At 42.4% G+C, this 21,301-nt stretch overlaps 1 protein-coding gene across 1 annotated transcript in view; it reads left to right on the forward strand.

Annotated features, from left to right (window-relative positions):
* ITPR2 (inositol 1,4,5-trisphosphate receptor, type 2) overlaps window positions 1–21,301 on the forward strand; it is a 254,914-nt gene that overhangs the window by 181,872 nt on the left and 51,741 nt on the right. Inside the window, exons 45-46 of the mRNA XM_014957035.1 lie at window positions 17,343–17,450; window positions 19,504–19,696. Of these exons, the coding sequence (XP_014812521.1) occupies window positions 17,343–17,450; window positions 19,504–19,696 (301 nt within the window). The remainder of the gene's footprint in view (window positions 1–17,342; window positions 17,451–19,503; window positions 19,697–21,301) is intronic.

The following is a 21,301-nucleotide window of genomic DNA, read 5'->3' on the forward strand; positions in this document are numbered from 1 at the left end:
TGCATAGAAAGTTATAAATATGTCACAAGCATGGCTGTGATTGTTGTTAAATCTGCTGTTAAATCTCCTTTACAGCCTCTCGACCCCTACCCCAAACGCGTACACAGAGACACGTGTGGAAGTGCACGTGCACACACGTACATCACACAAGCACACACACGCGTGTGCATCACACACAGAGGTGTGTGGGCCCAGCAGCCCGGGACATGATGGTGAGAGGCTGACTGCTAAATATGCCACGTCATGACAGCTACCATGGCTCTTCCACATGTTTCTCTGTCCCCTCTCTCCTTTCCTTGATCTCCTAGTCCTCCTCTATCCTGCCACGTGCCATAGTTGTGCTCTTTCTCCTGCACTGACACCGACACACTGACTGGATGCTGCTGCTCCTCAGTTTTCCCATTTGATGTATCAGCAGCAGAGAGAAGAAGGGAGCACCACCGACAGAAAGCAGAACTGATTTATCCATGAGGAACTGCCCCGAGCTGCACTCCCCCTCAGCCGCCCGCCTCCGGCCTGGGGCTCCTTCCAGACATAGCTCTCCTACAGTGGAAGAGTGACTCAAACTGGTGCTGGAGGTCACATCCTGGAAAAATAAGCCTGTTATTGCTAGATAGAGAGCGTTCACAATTCTCTTGAAAAATCCGTGGAGAAGATTCCGTTTTCTTTGTCTTGTTCAAATGCCATGCTCAGAGCCAGGCCTCCAACTTGACATTACTGATTTCTTACAGTAGTCTCGGGTGGATGCCAGTGGTGTGTTATGGATAGTTCCATCAGCTCTGACACCTCTTCCAGCTTCAGTCAAAAGGAATTGGTGTGGTATTTTTATTGCTGTCCCCTCAAAAGGTTCTGTTAAAGCAGGCTACGCTGTGCTTTGCAAAGTTACTCAGGCTGTCCACAAAGGGACTTCATCTTAATGTAGTATCTCTGTAGAGATGACAAAAGCTTTTGACAAAGTAGCACAAAAAAGGTTTCATACTCACTCACTTCTTATGTGCAGAAGCATTAGTGTAGGAGAATCAAGTTTTCAAATGGCTACCAAAAAAAAATAATCATAAAAGGTTAAGGAAATCCTCTGGCTTTTCAGATGACTACTTGAGCTTGCTACCTCTTAGTTATAATGAAGTATTTCAGTAGTTTGTAAACTACAACAAACCTTTATTGGAGTTAGTAGTATTTCTGTGAGGTTCATGACCCTTTAACATTTCCTACGAGGCAAGATAAAGCACTGGCTATAACCACAGGCTTGTTTGAATGCGTGAATACATGTTTCTCTGTGTTTTTCAGGCAGATAAAGCTCTCTAAATACAGCATGAAGCCCAAGCTGATACACTGCACCTTTCAGCAGGGGCTTTATTCATGAGGTTCAGGAGAATGTGAGATGATCACTTTACATAGCTTCTAGTCAGCTTCCAGCATGGGAAGAATGCACTTTCATCTGCCTGATAGACCACGTAGACACGTCCTTGATCTAGGAAGATGGGAGTGGACAGGGAGTAGGGAGGCAAATTCTGTTACTGCAACAAAATTTTCAAATTTTCAGTGCCTTGTGACTTCCTCCATCTAGGTCCCAAAGCTGTTGCAGGAGCACAGGGGTATTGACCTAGGGTGTCACCCCTTTCATGGTGTATGTTCTGTTCTCTCAGACAAGCAGAATATTTACTCAACTGCTTGATTTTAAGCATTTGCTAAAATGCCTTGCTGGAAAGGAAGCCTAGGCCTTGGAATTCCACAATATCTTTGTAACCTTCAGGTAAATAGGAGGGTGGGGTATTTTATGAGGTTAAGCTACAAACTTAAATTCCAAGGCAGTATGAAAATACTTATATTTTTATAATTTCCTGGTGGCACCAAGGCTTAATGAAAAGTCATTTCCTCCACCCCATAAAGTTAGAAGAAATTAATGCTGCTTGATATCAATTAAGTTGTGCAGCATAAACGAACACAAGCTTGAACCAGGCTATCTTCTAATAGACTGATACAGCTGGAAGTGTTCTTCCATTGATTGAGTTCTTAAAATAAACCAAGGGAAAGGCGGCAGGATTTGCTGTGAATTGTAAGATTCTTGCTTCAGGTACTACTAAGCATACTGTGGCAGCTGGACATGATGAGTAAGTCATACTCCATCCAGCAAGGATGCCAATTTTAAATGGACTGAGCAAAATAAGTCATTCAGCCTTATGTATTTGTTAATATATTAAATACAATAATATCAGCATCAAGATTTCTGTATCAAACTTGGCAAGCTTTATCAAACTAATGCCTTATTGCCATCTTTATGCAGTATATTGCAGATTAGTGTATGCACATGAAGAATATTTGCTAACTGTGCAATTAAATTCATAATTGATGGCATGGGTTTATAGTTTGAGAGTAGTGGTGCACTACAGGTTATATTTTAAAAGTTACTATTTTTGACATTTAAAATAGGACTGGTTTGATAATGAGACTTGGCTATGTGGTACAGTCATTAAGGAGAAACTAAAGTCAGTTTTAAAAAATGTAGCTATCCAAATACATAAAATTCCAAGAAGCATAAAACATTTGTTTCTCTGGGTTTCTGATTAGCAGCTCTTTCTATATCTTGCCATCAGGTTTGAGTAGAGCAAGAGCTGGGAGCAGCTTTATTTTCCACATGAATTCTGTGCCTAGAACTGTGTGGTTCTAGGACTCTTGTATACTACAGCAGAACAAAGAAATGACAATGACAATAGTCATTTCGAAAATATTTAAAAAAATTAATCTTCCTTTTTATAGGAGTTTGGAACAGTTCAAAGCTTTCATTAATTTTGTTTCCTCCTCTCTTAAAGTAGACGGTATTACCCAGAGGACAGGTAAGGACACCAAGCCAGAAGCAGGTGTAGACAGCAAGTCATTAGCTGTCATGGGAAGGGAATGCAAGTTGCTTGACCCTCAGTGCTTTGCTTTAACTGCTACGTTGGCTTTTCTCCTGTGCTCACTCAATCCCAGCTACTTTACTAATGAGGAAAATTGGCTTTTATTGGGTAGCACAGTTGAGAGGTGCCTAATCACTGACCACATTAGTACTCCAAGAGTCTTTTAAAGAGATCATGTTAACGTTTTGTTTTCAAATAAACTTTCTTGTGCTGCTGCTAATATTGTGGATTGTCAAGGCAAGAAGAGCTTTCATAAGATAATGAATACAAATGTGTGCATGAGTGTGAGGGAGGTATTGTAACGCTTAGCTTTTTTTGTGGGTAGTTATTTTGAGTGTTGTAGCTTGGAGCAGCTGCTGGCTTTCCTTCATTTAGCTGTATTTTAATGTTGAGGCAGATGAACTTAGACCTTGGTCCTCCTTCTCCCTTATGTTTGTGTGTGCATGCATAAAATACATTTATTAAAACTTACACTATAAGTAAATGTGAATTCTCGTACCCATCCATTTGTCTTGACCCGCATATACTTCAAGGACAAAGGATTCCATGGCAAGACCTTGCTTAAAATGATGAGAGCAGATTTTCCATGGCTGCATGGTATGGGGAACACGAGAAGAAACACTGTGAATGTGTGCCTCCAAACGTGAGATAGGATCACTGCATGTAACTTTTTCCTTCAGAGTGAGAATCCAAAGTTTCTGAACTATCTAGCTTTTCCCAGGCAGACAAAACAGTATTCTGTGTGAAGTAAGTGTGACTATGGTCAGGGGTAAATTTGGAGCGACATTTGACTGTTTAAAACGAAATGTTGATGAAGAGGGCTGAAATTAATTACTTAATACTTTGCCTTGACAAGCACCTATTATAAGACACAGCAAAGAAACATCTGGAAGGCTATTTAGGATAGTGAGTGTTTGGAACCAGTTACAACCCCCAGTAGTCTGCAGTGGGCATTAACTGGATGAAATTATAATGTCGTGGTTTTACCATGGAAAAGAGATGAACAGAAGCCCAGTGGAAAAGTCTTGCAACTTTTCCGCCTTCACCTTCGATGTTGGTGTTACCATTATTGGCCCATAACATTTGATCTCCCTGCCCTTGTGGGAGGTGTGAGTTCTTAGAGCATTCTGCTCTAAAAGATGGGTTTGTGCTCATCCAGTTGGAAAGCAGCTTTTAGCTCCAACAAGGATCCTTCAGAAGAGCTGGGATCTGGGGACCACGCTGGTTCAGTGAATTTTTAAGCTTGTTGGCCTCTTTCTGCCCATCCTCTGCCTCAGGTAGACGCTTTGCTCAAAAATGGAGCTGTGGCCCATTAGTCCAATGGGTCTGTTTTTACAAAACATTAGGTCGTGCCTAGGTTCTATTGACAAAGATTTTGAGTTGATTCTATTCTGTGAATGAAATGGCTTGGTCCATTTGAATTTTTATACATCTCTGACTGGTACGCTCTGAAAAAGTTGTGTCTGTAGCGTATGAGAAAGGATTTTGGAAAAAGACCCAAATACAAAAAAAATCTGAGCTTGTCTGGTGTAAATGGATGTACTGTACCAGAATCACTTGTTATATTGAGTGAAGATATAGATCAGTCACATTTTGTATAGCAATGATCATTTCCAAATTTTGCAGTTGATGTGGGCAAGCAGTAATTGGTAGGTATTATAGGAGATTGTTTTCCCAAGCACCTGATGGCAAATCATGGAGAAAAATGGAGAAAAATGCTGTACATACTTAAATAAAGAAGACTACCATTTGAAGCCAGAAGGTGATCAAACCTATCCTTTAGGGTAAACCTGTCCTTCGGGATAAATAGCTGTGAATTTGTGCAATAAGGATGCTCCCTTTCTGCAGGACAGGTAGAATTTTCAGAGCTAAAGGATGTAGCTTTTTGCAAGCCTTTGCTGAGGTATGCAGTTTTTGGGTTTGGGGCTTTTTTTTGTTTCTTTCTCCTTAACAGAGAAGCTCTTGCTGATAGCAGTGCCAAAACAAAGGGCTAATGGGGACCAGCGCCAGGAGCTGTGACTGTCAGGGGACTCGTATCCTTGGCTGCCAGACCTGAAACTTCTCATAGAACTTTTATGCTCCACATGTTGTTTTGTAGTTATCATCCTGATGAGACAGGCTATGGCATCAAAATGACACCGGCTAATTAAATGTCAGCAGAATCAGAAGCTGTTGCAAGGCCTTTACACTTAGATTGCCAAGATTGAAACAGAAGCCAATGACGCACATCACCCTCCTTGCAGCTCATTAGGACGGTATATAACTCTACCTTCAGCCAGCTACGGTATGGGGAGACAGTATGGAGGCTGCCACAGGGGCTTGACACTAATGAGCACCTGAAAGATTAAACAAATGTCTGTGGCTGCTGTTAGGTCTCAGGCTAAAACCTTGGCAACTTGTGCTTCGTTGTTAGGTCTCAGGCTAAAACCTTGGCAACTTGTCCTTCGATGTTTTCTTTTTCTCCCCTTCTCCTTGGAAGCATTCAGCTTGGAATCCTGTTGTGACTTTGATAGGGACCTACATGGGGACCTCTGTTTTCCCCTCTGGTGTCCTGTTGACAGGCTGCTAAGAGGTGCTGGGATTCAGACTAGAGCTTTTTACTGTAGGCTGGCCACAAAGGTTTGAGCTTATCTTCGTTGTTCTGGCTCTACTTCTCTAGAGTAAGATCAACTGCCTATTATACTGTGTGTGTGTTTTACTACATATAATATTAATGAGAGATATATCCTGTTTGGTTGTGGCGACTGTGCATTTCTGAAGTGCACAGGTGGCCTTAATATTTCTGCTTTGTGGGTTTCTTCTTCTATCTTTAACTTCTGTAATCCTGTGTCCTTGTGTTTTGTGGTTTACAAGATTTTTTTGTCATTGGGAAATATGTTGTATTGGTGTCAGGGCCCAAACGTTACACCAGAAGAAATATTCTTTCTTTGTCAAATGTCTGTATTGTGAAATCTTAGTCGGTGGTTTTACTCTGAAACTTGGCTGTGGGACAGTGACATATTGTTTAAGACATTCTCTGCTCTCAGGCTCTATTTGCAGTCCTGTATTAGTAATAAACATACTACCTTTTTATTATTAACTGAAGCAGCGTGGGCTGGGAAGAATTACTTTAGTTCTCCCTTGGTTCTGTATCACCATCAGGGCAGTTACTTAGCTTCCCACTTTAGGAATGTGTCTTCATTTAGCCATATCCTCAGCTGGTCTACATAGGAAGGCCTCCATGGAAAGTAAGCAAATTATACTGGGAGAGTACTGGACCTGTTGCCCTCAAGCCCCACTCTTACCCTAGAGCTCCCTACTTCCATTTGGCATGCACGGTCTTCATTAAGAGTGATGATATATGGGCAAAAAGGAGCACGGCCCAACTTAAAGTTTGTTGACTGAATTTGCATGGAGGAGTGTTAAGTAGAAATAAAAATCATTTTACTTGTAAACTGAGTAAACTCAATCCAGAAATCACTTAGAGACAATAAATGTAGAACCACGTAGTGCCATATTAACAGTCACTCTTCAAAGTAGAGAGTTTTCAGTTGCCTTCAACTTCAGAGCCTACATATTTTCTGCTCAGAGATATATGTAATGTAGCTCTTATTTTGTTCAGATTGCAGCAAACTCCCCTTATTAACAAAGCTGATTTATTCAAAGTGTTGACTTGTAATAGTCTACTGTAGGTGAAGGCTTGCTCTGGAGGCAGAGCTAATAGAAGGTTAGAGTTGACCTTCAAATAAACCAACATGCTCTTTTTCTTACATGTAAAGCACAACTAAAACGTGTTACTCTAAGCTAAGAGAAACTTGCTTTGTTTGGTTTTTTTGAGGGAAAGTAAGAGTAGCCTTGGAAATATCATGAAAGTTAAGTCTGGTCTGTCTTACTATTATCAGAGCAGTTTTCATAGGCCTCAGATACCTGCATTGTGAAATCCTACACCTTAATGAAAAACGAGGGGGGGACATCTTCTCTAACAAAGACATACCTTTTTTATCCGTCTCAATTGTTCAGTAGTCGTTGAAGTAATTACAGGTTAACAATAATAAAGAGCATTAATCAGAATGTCAAAATATGCCTGTTCCTCGCAGCCGCTCAGTATTAACTCTCATCTCCTCTGATGTCATAATTTAATTAGGTATCTCAGTCATCATAGAGTTTTCCAGAATAGACAAGATCTGAATTTGTAATCTACAAATAGGCAGAGCTACCTCAGTCGCCATCCTCTTTATTTACTTACACAGAAAACTGAAAATGAGGTCCACCTTGCACTGAGGCAGTTTTAAGAGTTACTGATTAAAAGTGTCCAGCTGTCAAGTTTATTTTTAACAGCTTATTGTGTATTTCTACACCAAAATGGAAGTGATGAGTTACTCCTGACCACCAGTAGGCTTACAGGAGTATAACACCTTCAGACCTGCACAAGGATAAGCATCTGATCAACCCCGGATGAGAGAAATGGTTTCTCTGCTGGTATTTACAGGCAAGGATTTTCAGAATTTTTTTATGAATCTCTGGTAGCCTTAAATGAACTTGGTCTTTCCAGCCTTTTCTTTCGATAAGTTTGTCTGCAGAGCGCCATTTAGCTGTTAGTTGGTTGGGTAAAGCAGCATTATTTGTGGCTGTCTGATGAGGGGAGAGATGAAATTTTTCCTTTTTTGCTCTCCCACTGGGAATTGTTCCTTCCTAGGTGCCAGGTGAAAGTGCTCTCTGGAGGACAGTAGCCATAATACAGAGTTAGAAAGAGCAACTCACCATTTTACTTTCTCTTCTCTCTATTCTTATGCCTCTAATTTTTTCTTTTTTAAAAAAAAATTATGTTTCAGTCTGCTAATTGGAGGTTGAGGCAAACATTCAGCAGCATGATTGAAAACGTTGGAAAAATCTCCCCACTGTAATTATTTGAAGGGAGACATCTCTCAGTTCCTCTCCTTGGTAACTGGTAACTGCCCTGTTTTCTACCCCACAAAGTATATACATCAGACCCCTGCAGAGATTGGGAAACACACATCTTTTGTGGATTCAACAGATTGCAGCTTCAGCAGTTTACCTGCTACTTTAGTCTCATACGGTTTTGAACCTGAATGACCGAATTACGGTTTTCTGCATGTTGTGGAAATACTGGTTAAAGAGGTGGGCTGCTAACAGAATTGACTATGAACAGACTTTTAACTTTGCTATTGCTATAACAACAAAGAGGACCACATAATGACCGTAATCAAGCGCTTGAATCATGAAGGCTGAGCCATGATACAAATTGCAACTGAGGACTTAAGCCTCTTTAATGAGCTTCGTTGGAAATTGGTTGTGGTTTATCCTAGCCTGTACAAGTGCAGTGTCTGTACAGTGGCCATCTTTCAAACCATACCTGATGTAGCAGAGCTGGTGGTTATATCCTAGACTGGGCTGGTGAACTGCATCCAGCTTCAGGGGTGACAGTGTGCCAAAGACACAGTGGCACTGCAAACGTATGAGATGAGACTTAAGGGCAGCAAGTCATGAGGAGGGAGCCAGCGATGCAAGTACCACACTTCAGGTCAGTGACTGAGCTGGTTTCTGTGTAGTTTGGGTAGAGCCTGGAGAAGAGGATGAGCCATTATGGAAGTGTCAGCCCTTGAGTTACTATCTGCTGTACTCTTGGTGCCAGTCCATGTCTTCTAGTCTTATCACTTACAGAAGGAAATTTGTCTGTACTTGAAGACTTAAAACTGTGGTTGCCCTCACCACATTGCCCCCAAATAGGAGTCATAAGCAGTTCCTCCTTTTGTTCTTCTAGTCTTCCTTTTCTTTAGAAGCCATGTATTAGACAGCGGCAGATAGATATTTTGCAGAGAATCACTGTTCTGAATAAGAGAAGGAACATAGAAAGTAAAGTGCTTGATAGCAAAAGGATTTTGAGAGTTCCTGAAAAGGACATGCCGTTCACACCTCTCTTACCTCAGCCTTATGTATCTATTTTGTATGAATGTAGAGTGTGGGTGGCTTTTAGATGTGAACAGTTCTCTTGCTGTGTGGATTTGGGATCCATATACTTGCTGATCTGTTGCTAGTTTTGATCTTTCTCAGACTGGGTCAGTACAATGTTGGTGAGCGTACTAGTAAGGTCTTATTTTGGTCTTATAAGACCTTTGGTAAGGTCTTGTAATGTGTTATCTGCCTTTCATAGAAGGTGCATGTGGCTGAGATCTTCTTCCTTGTTACACTGTGAGGAAAACTACTTGCAGTAACCTTGCTCTCTTTTTTCTTCCTTTTCCATTGAGCTTACTTGTTATCTTTCCAGAATCGTGTCTGACGCTTCCGTGATCTCTTTATACCCTTCCATCCTGTGTCCTCCAAAATTTTGCTTACAGTAATGGTAGGAGGCAGTTTACCAGTGCAGTTGGGACGCTCCGGGTTGCATACTGCTGTCTGCTTCCTATGCTCAGTGTGGTCAGTGTACACTGAAAACCAGATGTGACCTATGCATGCATTGAGCTGGTTTGGCTCCTGTAGGCACAGCTGCCCATGACAATTTACACATAGCCTGCAGAGATGTTTCCCAGCCACCCCCCTCACATTCAGTTTGTTTTGTTGCAACACATTTTATCTGACCTGAACTTCCCTCACACATCATACACTTTATTTTTTTTGCAAGTGAGCTTTGCCAGCAAAGTAAATTACAAAGAAGACAAATGGAAGTAAAGGTCGTTGAAATATTAGCAAGTCATTTTGTCTTCTGCTGGCTTTCATCAGGGATAAAAGAACAGCAAAACCACAGCAAAAATAGCAATAGAATTACTATAGTATGGTACATAGTACGCTATGTACACATAATAGTGATAGAGATCACTTAACTGTGGTGGTTTCTCCTATGTGATAATGTCGAGGTGTTTTATTTCTCCCTTCCCTGCGAGGTAGATCACTTTTGTCCACAATTGGTGGGGTGCACCGTGTGGAGGCTGGGGAGGAGAGATGGTGTCTCAGAGGTTACACGAGGCCATGGAAGATCCAGCAATAGAATCCAAAGAGTCTGGACCACCCAGGGCCTTGCTCATGTACCACAAGCCATCAGGGGAAGATTAACTCTAAACCCTTTTGGTTGCTCTGTACAGTATAATCATCTAAATGAAATCAATGAATACTTGATTTGAGAGTCTCCCATTGCTCCATTCCTGCTGTTCCTAATGTTTGTTAACAGATTGCTTTGTGGCAGAGTGCAAAGGTGCCGCTCTATAAAACTGGAATGACTTCTGGGAAGGAAGTTGCCCTGCGTATTGCAGAAAGCACCATTCAGTTTTGATTGGAACGTGGGGAGTTGAGAAGTTGTTATTACTGTTAGTACAGCCAGTTGGAATAGACATTTCTGCTCAGTTATGGTTCAGATGACATTTCCTTTTTCCTTGCTTTCTCTCTCTCCTTGTTTACTAATGGAATAGGAGTGTTACTTGCCCTGGGCAGGGAGCTGGCATGTGGTAAGGTCCTGGGACTCCGAGGAAGAGGATCTCATTTTCTGTGTCTTGTCCTCTTCTGTCTCTCACCCATCCTGTTTGCTACATCCTTGACTTTCTTTTTGTTGTTGTTTCTCAGTCCTTGGGATTTTTCTTTTCAGTCCCCAGGCAGCTTTTTTTTATCCTTTCTTGCTCTCCAAGCAGAAAATGAAGCATTCAGTGAGATGACTCGGGTTTCCTTTTGTTGAGGGGGTTTGGTGGTTCCAGATCTCACATTGCCTGGCTCCAGAAGACAAGGGGCTGAAGGGGAAAAAAGAGGAAGAGATTATGGCTGTAAATGAGAACCAGCTGCAATGGGTCTGTTTTCACAGCAAGGTGAAACTAATTTGAACAGAAACAATTATTCTGCTGTTGCTGCAAGTTGCATTTTGTCTCATTTCTCCCTGGGTGAGAGACCACTGGCCTTTGGGCTGGCAACCCACGCTGCAGTACGTCTGGTTACTGGCAGGGTGGGGATGAAGATCATTTACAGCAGATCTATCAGACATCAAGCCTTGGACATCAGGTCTCTACAAACAGCTCTGGCCTCGCTTTCCCCAAGGTCTGTAGTTTATGAACTTCCAGGAGTTTCATGAACTTCTATGGTTCCACAGGGGCCTGTAGGTGCTGGTAATGGCCTCCCTCTGCCCTGACAGGCAAGATGGGGCTGGCTGGCACACCAAAGGGTTGGCTGGTGAGCTGCAGCTGGGGCACAGGGTAAGGACAGAGAGGGTGCTGTGTGGTGCTGTGGTTTATAAGCACACACCACACGTCCAGTTGCCTCCCCAGAATGAGCCCCAGTCCCCAGTGCACTCCTGACTGCTGCCTGTCCAGTGTCCTTCCCCTGGCAGGTGTGCCAGGTGTCTTCCCCATCAGATTAACAGCCTTACTGCTGCCTTACAGCTGGGAGAAGGAACTCGAGAGAGCTGGTGACAAGGATAATAATTTTTAAAATAATTTTGTTTCTATGTTTTTAGCTGTCTGTAATACTTCTTAGTAGTAAAATGAAGTGTTTCAAGGCACAGAAACTATTCGTGTCTTTAGTTGTGCTTCTCAGCCACTTATCCACAGCTTATAGCAATACTCCATAGAACTTTTCTAGAAAATCAGTTTAACGTGTTTGACAGTTTGCCAATGAACTCTTTCATGAAAACCCTGCTTGCTTACAGATGTTTGACAGTTTGCCAATGAACTCACTCTTTCATGAAAACCCTGCTTGCTTACAGGCCACTAAGCCTCACCTATTTAGATCCCTTTATACCGGTCTAGTAATAAAAAGTCACCCTTAGCTCCCAAATTTAGCAGTCTCAAAATGCTAGAGAGTGAAATAGATCTTACAGAATTTGGTCAGCCCGCTGTTTCTAGCTTGTATTTCATGGACTCCTGTTGTTTTTTGGGCCAGAAGCAAAGCCTGGTGAAATCAGCCAGAGTTTTGACAACCAACCTGTACTGGGTTGGACTTCATGCCTCCAACGAGGACTGGGCTGCAGAAGAGACACCCTTGCAGTTTGCAGCTCACAACCAGGGACTGACATTTCTTGTAAAAATATGGGAGGGGTCTGTGTTTTACAGAGGTAATGAAAAGTGGAGGATTACTTTCTCTTTTCCCAGCACTTTTTCCACATGGTCACACATACGTATATACACACTCTGGCAAACCAATCTTGTATCCCAAGTTCAATGAGTTATTGACAGGCTGATGACATGAACGGTCACACCTTTAAATCACTTTTTCGTTGAGAACATTTAAATAGCTCCATTTTTGTCCAAGGAAACCTTGACCAAAAAACCTGCAGGAAATCAGCATATTGTTAATTGCAAAAGATGGGTCTGCTGCAGTTTTCTGTGCTGCTGATCATATACGGAATCCCAGATGACCAGCAGATCCAATTTTATAATTGTGTTGTGTGAGGAGTTAGACTGAGTATTACTTATAATTTTGTCATTTATCTCTACTATTTCTTTATTAATGTCTTCAGCTTTCTTGGTCTGTCCTCAATCTTTCATGTTTTGTACTCATGCTTTATTACAGTGTTTTCTAAATTTTTGAACGGAAAGTCTTTCAAGATGCACAACAGTCCTTCCTTGGGAACTGACTGAAAGCCAAAGGATCTTTATTCATATAGCTATTGCCCTCCACATCCCCTCTGTTCCATTGCATGCTATTGCTTCCTTGAGCCTGCATGCCTTGATGAGCAGTAAAATACAGTGTTGACATTTAAAATATTGTCATTGGCGTGGTTGATGGGTGAGTAAAAGACTGACAGAGAGTTTTCTCCTCAGAGGTGATTTTTTGGGGGCTCTCTGCAAATTCAGGGTCTAATGAGGGTTATTTTTTGTATCAGTTATGCTTGCTGTGCATTTTTGAGCTTTTCTTTGCAAACATAAATGGGACTGTTCTTTTCATTGTAGTTGCCATTGTCCATGCCCATCCAGTGTCTTGTCCTTTAGCTGCCCCAAAAGATTTGTGCAGCAATTTGGAAATAAGGCTTATCTACATCACAGGAGTTAAATATGAAAAAATGCCACTGAGAGCTTGCAGAGCTTTTACATGCCAGTCGCCGACTGTCACCTAGGGTGTATTATCAGCTTGGGTAGGCTTTCCAGATTTTAGGTTCACAGTTTGTCACTACATGGTTATTTTCATTGCGATGTCTTTGATCTCAGAAAGAGCTCTGCGCTGGTCAAGGAGTCTGTTGACACAGTCCCCTTTGCCCATGTGAGCCTTTGAGCTCATTACAGAGTGAAGGAAGGATCATGAAAGCAAAGCTTCGGAAAACATTGTAGTTGCCAAATAACATAGCATTTCTGAAGCTGTTCTGTGTCTTACTGTGGGCCTCTGCTTCGGATCATCTGAGCTTTTGCAGATTGCTGTCCATACCATTCTTTCATTGTCCTAGTTATGACAATACAGAAATAGTAGAACTACTTCTTGTTGTGGCACTGGGGAGGGATCTATCCCACGTAGGAACTGCAATACAAGCAGAAAACAGATCCTTTGCCCTCGATGTTACTGTCTGAGGGTCTAAACCACAGAAGGTCAGTAGAGGGTAGAGAGGCTCTGCAGAGAGATCTGGACAGGCTGGATCGATGGGCCGAGGCCTTGGGATGAGGTTCAACAAGGCCAAGTGCCAAGTCCTGCACTTGGGTCACACCAACCCCCTGCAGCGCTCCAGGCTGGGGGCAGAGTGGCTGGAGCTGCCTGGCAGAAAAGGACCTGGGGGTGTTGGTGGCCTGTGGGCTGAACAGGAGCCAGCAGTGTGCCCAGGTGGCCAAGAAGGCCAACAGCATCCTGGCCTGTGTCAGGAACAGTGTGGGGAGTAGGGCCCGAGAGGTGATTGTCCCCCTGTACTGGGCACTGGTGAGGCCCCACCTCGAGTACTGTGTCCAGTTTTGGGCCCCCTACCATAAAAAAGACATTGAGGTGCTGGAGCGGGTCCAGAGAAGGGCGACAAAGATGGTGAGGGGTCTGGAGCACAAGTCTTATGAGGAGAGGCTGAGGGAGCTGGGGTTATTCAGCCTGGAGAAGAGGAGGCTGAGGGGAGACCTTATTGCTCTCTACAACTACCTGAAAGGAGGGTGTAGAGAGGTGGGGGTCGGTCTCTTCTATCAAGTCACAGGCGACAGGACGAGAGGAAATGGCCTCAAGCTGTGCCAGGGGAGGTTCAGGCTGGATATTAGGAAAAATATTTTCACCAAAAGGGTTATCAGGCATTGGAATGGGCTGCCCAGGGAGGTGGTTGAGGCACCATCCCTGGAGGTGTTCAAAAGACAGGTTGATGTGGTGCTGGGAGGTATGGTTTAGTGATGATGCTCCTTGTTTGTTGTGTGGGTGTCTATTTTTGTCAGTTAGGTTGACGGTTGGACAAGATGATCTTTAAGGTCCCTTCCAACCTAGAAGATTCTGTGATTCTGAGATACAGAGAGATGGGGCATGAGAAGGAAGTGAAGGTCTGAGTGCTTCTTGCCTTGCACTATTGCTGACATCTTTAGGTAGGTTTCCCTTCTGAGATCTGCTGTGGTTCCTCCAGCTTGGTCAGCAATCCCTGATGATTAGCGATGTGTCTTTGCTGGCAGCCGAGGTACTAGCACAGAAGATACTGGACTGTTCTTCAGATCATTTTGTCTAGTGCTGGTGTCAGGAAGCCCTAGCTGTGTGGGGCAGCAGCAGAAGACAGTCACTGCCTGAAAGCACAGTCTAATAAAATATAAATAAATATATTATTAAAAAAATATAATTATTATTAAAAAAATATAATAAAATATCATGAAGATCACCGAACGCTCATGGTTTTGAAGTATGTGGCTGCTGTTCAAATGAAACCTGATAGTAAAACGTGGACTGTGTCATCACTGTCTCAAGCCACCAGCTGCTCAGTCCCAGCTCAGCACAAAACGGCTGAGATGGTCATTTTTCCTTCCAGGGAAACTTCTGTTACTGGTACTTACCAAGGGATGCTTTTACAGTAAAAATTAGGGACAGTTAAAAGTATATCAGGAAGCAATACCTTGAGGTTTCATATGGTTTAGAAATGGTATTTCCAATTCTGTACACAAATTCTAATGTTTATAAGCAAAGTTTTTTGTGGCAATAATGGAAATTTCTGATTCCATATGTGTCCTTTTCTCCAAACTGGCTTAATTTTAATATGAAAATAGCTATCCATACGTCCTTGACTTGCCATTTATTAGAAAACTCAAATTTTTAATGGCTGACATTAGAGAAAAAGGGTCAAGATACAGGCAAAGTTCTTCTTTGCCTGTATTAGATAAATTACCAAAGATAAAAAAAGGAATATATTTCCTTCTGGTTATCCTACTAATTCTTCGCTCCAGGCAGGGTGTGATTGCATTCTGTCTAGTAAGCTCTTTTCTTTGTATCTTAAAAAAGAGATATAGCTAAAGTAAAGGGCATTTGGAGATGGACAGGGAAAATAATTGAGTCACAAAGAGTCTTCTGTTTGAGGAGGGGTGGGAAAGATAGGGATTGCTTTAATTTAAAGAAGAGACATAAGAGAGGATGCGACAGTAGTGTACAGAATGATGAATGATACTGAGAAGGTGAATTTTTTGCCCTTTTCTAAATACAGGTACAGAGGGACATTGAATAAAGCTGAAAGGCAAAAATAATAACCCTGTTTAAAGGGAACTTTTAAACCGTTACTACCTTGTTTCCACAAGCCCATCTTGTTCCTCCGCGATGCTGGAGCATCATTGAGTGGGATGCAAAAGGCATCATGAATTCATCAAATGAATCCAGGTTGTCCTGTTTTGATGATGTTGTGCACGTGCTGCAATAGCTACTGACTGGATCAGGTTATATGGCTTGTGTGAAGGAGAAGAGCTAATCAGATATTCTTAATGATAAAAATAAGTGGAAGTTGCATATGACATTGATACATGTAATGAGACTATCCATACATTTGCTAGATAGAGAAACAAAGTAACCATTCAAGGCAGAAATCTATTATTGGTAGAGAGAATCTTGCTCTGCAGTTGACCCCCATGTGATTTTTTTTGCATGTCTCCCTGAATATCTGCTCCTGACCCTTTTATAAAAGGCTGATGTTCTGCTACATTGGCTCAGGGCTCTGCTGTCAGGGCCATGCAGATCCCTATCCTTGAGGAAGTTGTGAGAAATACGCTTATTCTTCCTGAATATTTCTTTCTGTTATTCTCTTGCTTCTGGTCATTCTATTTATTATTCATCTTTAAGTAACAGATTTGTATGAAGATTCAGAAGAAAATTTATTTTGATCGGTAGATTCAAGGGAATTTCAATAAATAGAATAAATTGTATATGCATCTCCTCCTCTCACCATTCTTAGATAAAAGGGGGATAGCTTATAAACGAGTGTGACTACTTTCTGGTTAGATTATTACAATATATGTTTATATTCATTGTTACTTTCAGACTTGATCCCTGACACACTTTTTCTAGATTCTAATTATTTTATAATTCCTCAACATACTGTATGATTTCATGTAGTAAATCCTAACCCACCTGTGGTGATCATCACTATTTCCTGCAGTCATGATGAGTGCTGTTCCTGCCTCATTTCTAATGTCTCTGTCCAGTCTGTTGTGGTGATGTCTGTGCAGTGATTAAGACCTGGATCTTGTTGCAAGATAGCCTTTCCTTTCCTGCCTCAGTTTCCCCCCACCTTAAAATGGGTGAAGCACCTCAGGGTTTCTGGATGAAAACCAGTCACTCTGATATAGGGAAAAATTGCATTTTTAGTCGTCTTTCCTCGTGCCTTGTAATTAAGTCTTTGTTTCTCACTGACCTAAAAGACATCATGAATGCAATTTGCTGACATTCTCAGTATTAAACTTTATGCAGCTATCGAGCATTCTACTAGTCAACAAGAACAGATGTGTTTTATGACTCATGTAAAGTATATAATTTGTAAAAGTTTGTAGGAAAACATACATTTTTGTGGGGTTTTGTGTGTGCACATACATGCTAAGTATATAAACTATACAGCTAGGAATGTGTGTGCCCACCACTGCAGTCCAGCTGCCTCGGAGATGGTGGTAGATGTTATCTTGGCAGTCCTGAAATACCAACCTGCAGCATAGTGAAGAACAGTTTAGCCATTTGAAGTCGTAGAGAAAATTTAATTGTAAATGTAATTACCTAGTCAGAGGTAAGTACATTTTATGGATAAACTTAAGTGAAAAGAAGCAGTCAGTCTAATTTTTTGGCATTTGTCAAGAGCCCTCCAAAAACCATCTAGGCTGCAGGCTAAGTGCCTTACATATATCTCAGTGGAAGACTTGCTGCCGACTTTTTAAGACTATATTATTTCTATTGTTCTCAAGTAATTACATTTTTGTTGTTATCTTTGGAAAGCCCCACCGGGCTGAGCATGTAAGTATATGGAGGTGGGGGGAAGGAGGATTTGTGTTAGTTAAGTGGAGCTGATAAAGCTGAAAACATAGCAGCAGGACATAAATCAGATGATTTTTTTTTTTTTTTTTCTTTTTCTAGTTGGCTCGTCACAATAAAACATTGCAACAGATGCTGAAGCCGGGGTCAGATCCAGATGAGGGAGATGAAGCCTTGAGGTATTATGCCAATCATACAGCACAGATAGAGGTAAAGAACTGCTCGCTAGAAGACTGAATACGAGACAAGTTTGCATCTTGTGCATGGTGTATCACCTCTTTTTAAACTTCTGGACAGCAAAGCTTATTCAAACGATGTAGATTATTTATGAGGAGAAGAATGTTGAATAATACACTTTTGGCTATGGGAGGAAAAGGAATGCACCTCTATTAAGAGTGGCTCCAAATAATCATTTTACAGTAGCTTTCTTGTGTGGTACCAAATATGTTTTGTTAGAGGAATAATGACTGTGGATAGTAGCTGTGTCATGAAGTCAAGAATAATCTTGTATGGTACATCACTCAAATAAATAATCATAAGTTACAAAGCCAGTGATGCTAACTGATTAAATTAAAGGTCTGGCTGCTGTACAAAGAGGTTTTGAAGCAGTGTAGACATTCAGTATGGCTTTTGTTTAAAAGACCGAGGCTTGGCGTGGTTCATCAGATCTGTTCTCTATTTTAAACTTTACCCCTGCTGTGGATTGGATTTAGATCAAGATCCACAGAGGTGTTTAGGTTCATAATGCTTATATCAGTTCCTATGCTCTTACAGATTTTATGGGATTATGGGTATCAAGATAGGAGTTAGTACCCTGGTGTGTAGTGTCTCTAGTCCTTAGTGACTTTGTAAGGAGGAGAATTTCTGTGGTGCAAAGGCAGCTGTTGCGAGAGACTGCAGTAAGAAGAGGCATGTGGCTCTCTCCTGGAAATACTGTATCAAGTCCAAAATGAGCCAAATAAGAAAACTGCACAGTGTGGTTGCATACAGGCCCAGTGTGGTTGCATACAGGCCCAGTCTGAACCTGAGCCAACAATTTTATCTCCAGTGGGCTCCCAGGTTCCATCAACGTTGGACTTGAGCTTGTGTGCATAGAGAGCAGTCTTGACACGAGCAGCTCGGGTACCTGTTGTCCTGGCTGCCATCCAGGCTGACTCCTGTTTCCCACCGTCCTTTTGGCCTGATGCTTCTGGCGTTATCCTACCTCAGGATAGATGGAAACTCCATGGCTGAGACTGGCAGGGCGGTTGTAACTAGGTGATCTTTAAGGTCCCTTCCAACACAGAATCACAGAATCTTCTAGGTTGGAAGGGACCTTAAAGATCATCTTGTCCAACCGTCAACCTAACTGACAAAAACAGACACCCGCACAACAAACAAGGAGCATCACCATCACTAAACCAGACCTCCCAGCACTACATCAACCTGTCTTTTGAACACCTCCAGGGATGGGGCCTCAACCCCCTCCCTGGGCAGCCCATTCCAATGCCTGAGAACCCTTTCAGTGAAAATATTTTTCCTAATATCCAGCCTGAACCTCCCCTGGCGTAACTTGAGGCCATTTCCTCTCGTCCTGTCGCCTGTGACTTGAGAGAAGAGACCGACCCCCACCTCTCTACACCCTCCTTTCAGGGAGTTGGGGAGAGCAATAAGGTCTCCCCTCAGCCTCCTCTTCTCCAGGCTGAACAACCCCAGCTCCCTCAGCCTCTCCTCATAAGACTTATTCTCCAGACCCCTCACCATCTTTGTCGCCCTTCTCTGGACCCGCTCCAGCACCTCAATGTCTTTTTTATGGTAGGGGGCCCAAAACTGGACACAGTACTCAAGGTGAGGCCTCACCAGTGCCCAGTACAGGGGGACAATCACCCAAACCATTCTATCATTCTAAATAGACTCAACGTGAGAAAAGAATTCTGTAATCAGAGCAGAAAGTCCCTGAACTTCTGCACTGTTTACTGGAAGATATTAATTTCAATTTATTGCAAAATTCAAGCATTATGGATTTAAGCATTTTTTATATCTGGGGGAAATTTGGACCTAGGTTTTGCTTGAGACATATCTTTGCCACTTTATTTTCAGGCAGACTTTTGAAGACAGAAAAGCAGTTTTACTTTGGTTTAGGAATGATTTGTTCAACTTCACTGTAATGTTCAAATAATTTATGCATTAATTTATAATAAAAGTGGAGCTGTGAACAAGAAAAGGTATGAAAAAATGGTTGGAAAGTCACTGATCTTGAAAAAAGTGTGTATTTTATTTCTAGATTGTTCGCCACGATAGAACAATGGAACAGATCGTCTTCCCTGTCCCCAATATTTGTGAATTCCTCACTCGGGAATCCAAAAGTCGGGTATTCAATACAACAGAGAGAGATGAACAAGGGAGCAAAGTCAATGACTTTTTCCAACAGACAGAGGATCTGTACAACGAGATGAAGTGGCAAAAGAAAATTAGGAGTAAGTATTGCAATTTCAAAAAACCAGTTTAATTATAGTAAAACCCTGCTTTTAAGCCTCCAAATATTTTCATTTTAATAATACACTTTTCTCAGCTCACTCTGATACTGCAACAGGCAAAACTGCTCAGGGCTTGAGAGCATAGGTCAGAAGAGTGTAGGTCAGAGAGACACTTGCATGCCACCATAAAAGAGGCATAATATGGAGCAGCTAGTAATATAAGTAATGTGTTCAAGACGATGTTTTGGACTCTAAAAGTTAAATTGAGGGATGGATGAATTGGCTGTAGTTCTACTAAACTCAATAGAGTTGCAGCTAATTAAGCCAAGGCTCCTAATATTTAACAAAAACATGTGTAGCTGCATATTTGAGGTTTGCAGATTCCTAAAAGACCATTAAAAAAAACTTGTAAATGTCAGTCACTTATAAACATCTCTCACCAGAACATCAGCTGCTTTAAATCTGCCCACCTCCCACGGAGTCAGTTCCCCTCTGCCAGTTCACACCAGCCTGGCTTGACTAGGCTGCGGTATGTCCCAGTCTGTAAATTGGGAGATTTACTGTATGTCCCATGGTAGCAGGAGAGGCATATAGAATCATAGAATCTGGTATGTCCCAGTCTGTAAGTTGGGAGATTTACTGTATGTCCCACGGTAGCAGGAGAGGCATATAGAATCATCTAGGTTGGAAGGGACCTTCAAGATCCTCTAGTCCAGCCACCAACCTAACTCTGACAAAAAAAACCCCAAAACATCACTAAACTACGTCCCCCAGCACCATGTCAACCCATCTTTTGACCACCTCCAGGGATGGTGCCTCAGCCACCTCCCTGGGCAGCCTGTATGTACCACCTGAAGTTGCTGGCAGCTTGAAGATCTGACAGACACAGTCAGGATCGTGGGGGAGAGATCAAAGCAGGGACCTGAAGAGGGGGGTGCAGTGAAGCCAAGCCAGGTACCCCGAGTTTCTTGTTTCGTTCACTGGTGGGCATTACAGCCACTGCTCCTCACCAGGAACGGGGCTACTGCCGCTCCCAGTGTCCCAGTGATGGGAAGCTCCTGCCAGCTCAGAAAGCTATATTTTATATATATACATAAATTCATGCGAGTGATCAGTCATTGCTAACATGCAGATGCTGCTGGGGTGGCAGACATCAGCTGTTCCACACATACTCATTTGGTCAGTAGACAAGGGGCAACCTATGGATGTGATCTATCTGGATTTCTGTAAGGCCTTTGACACTGTCCCCCACAACATCCTGCTTGCCAAATTGGAGGGGTACGGATTTGATGGGTGGACTGTTCAGTGGATAAGGAACTGGCTGGATGGTCGCATCCAGAGGGTGGTACTCAATGGCTCAAAGTCCAGATGGAAACCAGTCACAAGTGGTGTTCCTCAAGGGTCCGTGCTGGGGCCGGTGCTGTTTAACATTTTTATCAATGATATAGACAGGGAGATTAAAGGCACCATCAGCAAGTTTGCGGACGACACCAAGCTGTGTGGTGTTGTCGATACACCAGAGGGATGGGATGTCATCCAAAAGGACCTGGACAGGCTGGTGGGCCCAGGTGAACCTCATGAGGTTCAACAAGAGCAAATGCAAGG

Source organism: Calidris pugnax, unplaced genomic scaffold (genome assembly GCF_001431845.1).
Source record: "Calidris pugnax isolate Ruff unplaced genomic scaffold, ASM143184v1 scaffold189, whole genome shotgun sequence".
Lineage (NCBI taxonomy): Eukaryota > Metazoa > Chordata > Aves > Charadriiformes > Scolopacidae > Calidris > Calidris pugnax.